Raw genomic sequence first — 1,448 nt, 5'->3', positions numbered from 1 at the left:
CACAGCCGAAGCGGCGCCACCCGCACCCGCTTCTCCTGGCACAGCCGCCGCACCGTCTCGATCCTGTCGAGCGACGTGGTTCCCGGCGGCTCCTTGCGCACCCACAACTCGTGGTTGCCCGGCGTGAAGAAGACTTCGTCAAAGCGCGCGCGCAGCACGCCGAGCGCCTGGCGCAGCACGCCCAGGTTGTCCGAGACGTCGCCGCAGCAGACGCACACGTCAAAGCAGCCGGAGCTGCTCGCAGGCAGTCGCTGCTGGATCCAGCCAAAATTCTGCGGATGGTCGCAGTGCATGTCCGATATCACAAAGACCCGCGCGCGCATCCCGGCCGGAATGATGCGCACGGGTACACCGGGCGTCTCTGCAAAGCGGAGCGGGAGTTCGTCGCCGCCCGACTCAAAGAAGGCGTGCAGCTCCTCCTCAGTCCACCCGAGAGAGTCGGCGGGTGGCTCGATGTCCTCCGCGAAGCACTCGCTCTGGATCCGCTGAACCAGTGCGGCGTGCTCGAACGGGTCGCGGAGCATTGAGGTTGGGAAGCGAGGGAGGAGGGCCAGCGAGCCTGCCAACCGTGCCTTCGTTCGTGAAGCGAACAAAAACAAAAAAAACAAAAAAACAAAAAAACGACCTGGAGACCTGAGCCTGACTGTTGTTCATCTTTCTACCTACCTACCTGTGTTTACTTTATGGCCCTCTTCCTGCGAACGCGCACCCCCCCCTAAGGGTCAGGGCTCTCTAGCCCGTAGCCCGATCCCGATCATCCGGCCCGCTGGGTGCGCTTCTTAGCTCCCCGGCCCTGGATGTGAGGCTAATGACTGCGGCACTCCAAGTGCTCCAAGATCAAGTGCCCATCCTCCCTTGGCAAACCTGTTTCCTTCTTTCTTTCTTTCCACTTTCGAGTGGTCCGAGGAGATTTGTTGTGAATGCGCAACTTAACCCCTAAACGGCTGTGGTTCCCATATGGGAACTTCGCCAATTCTGTGAAAGAGAAAGCTGATGCGGCTGGTCGCAGCGACGGCCGATCCAGCAGTCGTCTGCGACATGGCAGTGGCCCCGAGTCATGTGCAGCTGGTCCCGAGCGGCTCAGGTCCCAGATCGAATCTCGGACCCACAGATTCTAGATTCCTTTAGATTCCCTGGATTCCCGCAACAACGATCTCTTAGCGGCGGCAAACAGAGGCGCAACTCTGCCAGCAGCGAGGAGGCTCCTGCTGCTCAGCTACCGAGGCCTGGTGGCGTCGGCTGCTGCGTGGAGAAGACATCAGCACTGTCCGACCTCAAAACATGCACAACAAGCGGGATTTGTGACTCTGTCCTCGATTCTTCAGTCGCTCTGCCGGACGCGCTCGCTTTGTCGCGAGGGTCACCAGTGCAAGCCGTGTGGACGCCCAGAATAGCCTCCCCTGGCTTAGCTAGAGTGAGAGATATTGTGCACGTGGTCAGCCTCTACA

The 1,448-nt window shown here is 60.2% G+C and overlaps 1 protein-coding gene across 1 annotated transcript; it reads right to left on the bottom strand.

Annotated features, from left to right (window-relative positions):
- Positions 1-20: 20 nt before the first annotated feature.
- Positions 21-524, bottom strand: EMIHUDRAFT_257624 (hypothetical protein; the record flags this gene model as incomplete). The annotated part of the gene is made up of 1 exon (XM_005763150.1): positions 21-524. A coding segment is annotated over one exon (504 nt), but the record flags the coding sequence as incomplete, so codon positions are not given.
- Positions 525-1,448: the final 924 nt, after the last annotated feature.

Source organism: Emiliania huxleyi (genome assembly GCF_000372725.1).
Source record: "Emiliania huxleyi CCMP1516 unplaced genomic scaffold EMIHUscaffold_6463, whole genome shotgun sequence".
NCBI classification, from domain to species: Eukaryota; Haptophyta; order Isochrysidales; family Noelaerhabdaceae; genus Emiliania; species Emiliania huxleyi.
This window is presented reverse-complemented; position numbering and strand designations above follow the sequence as displayed.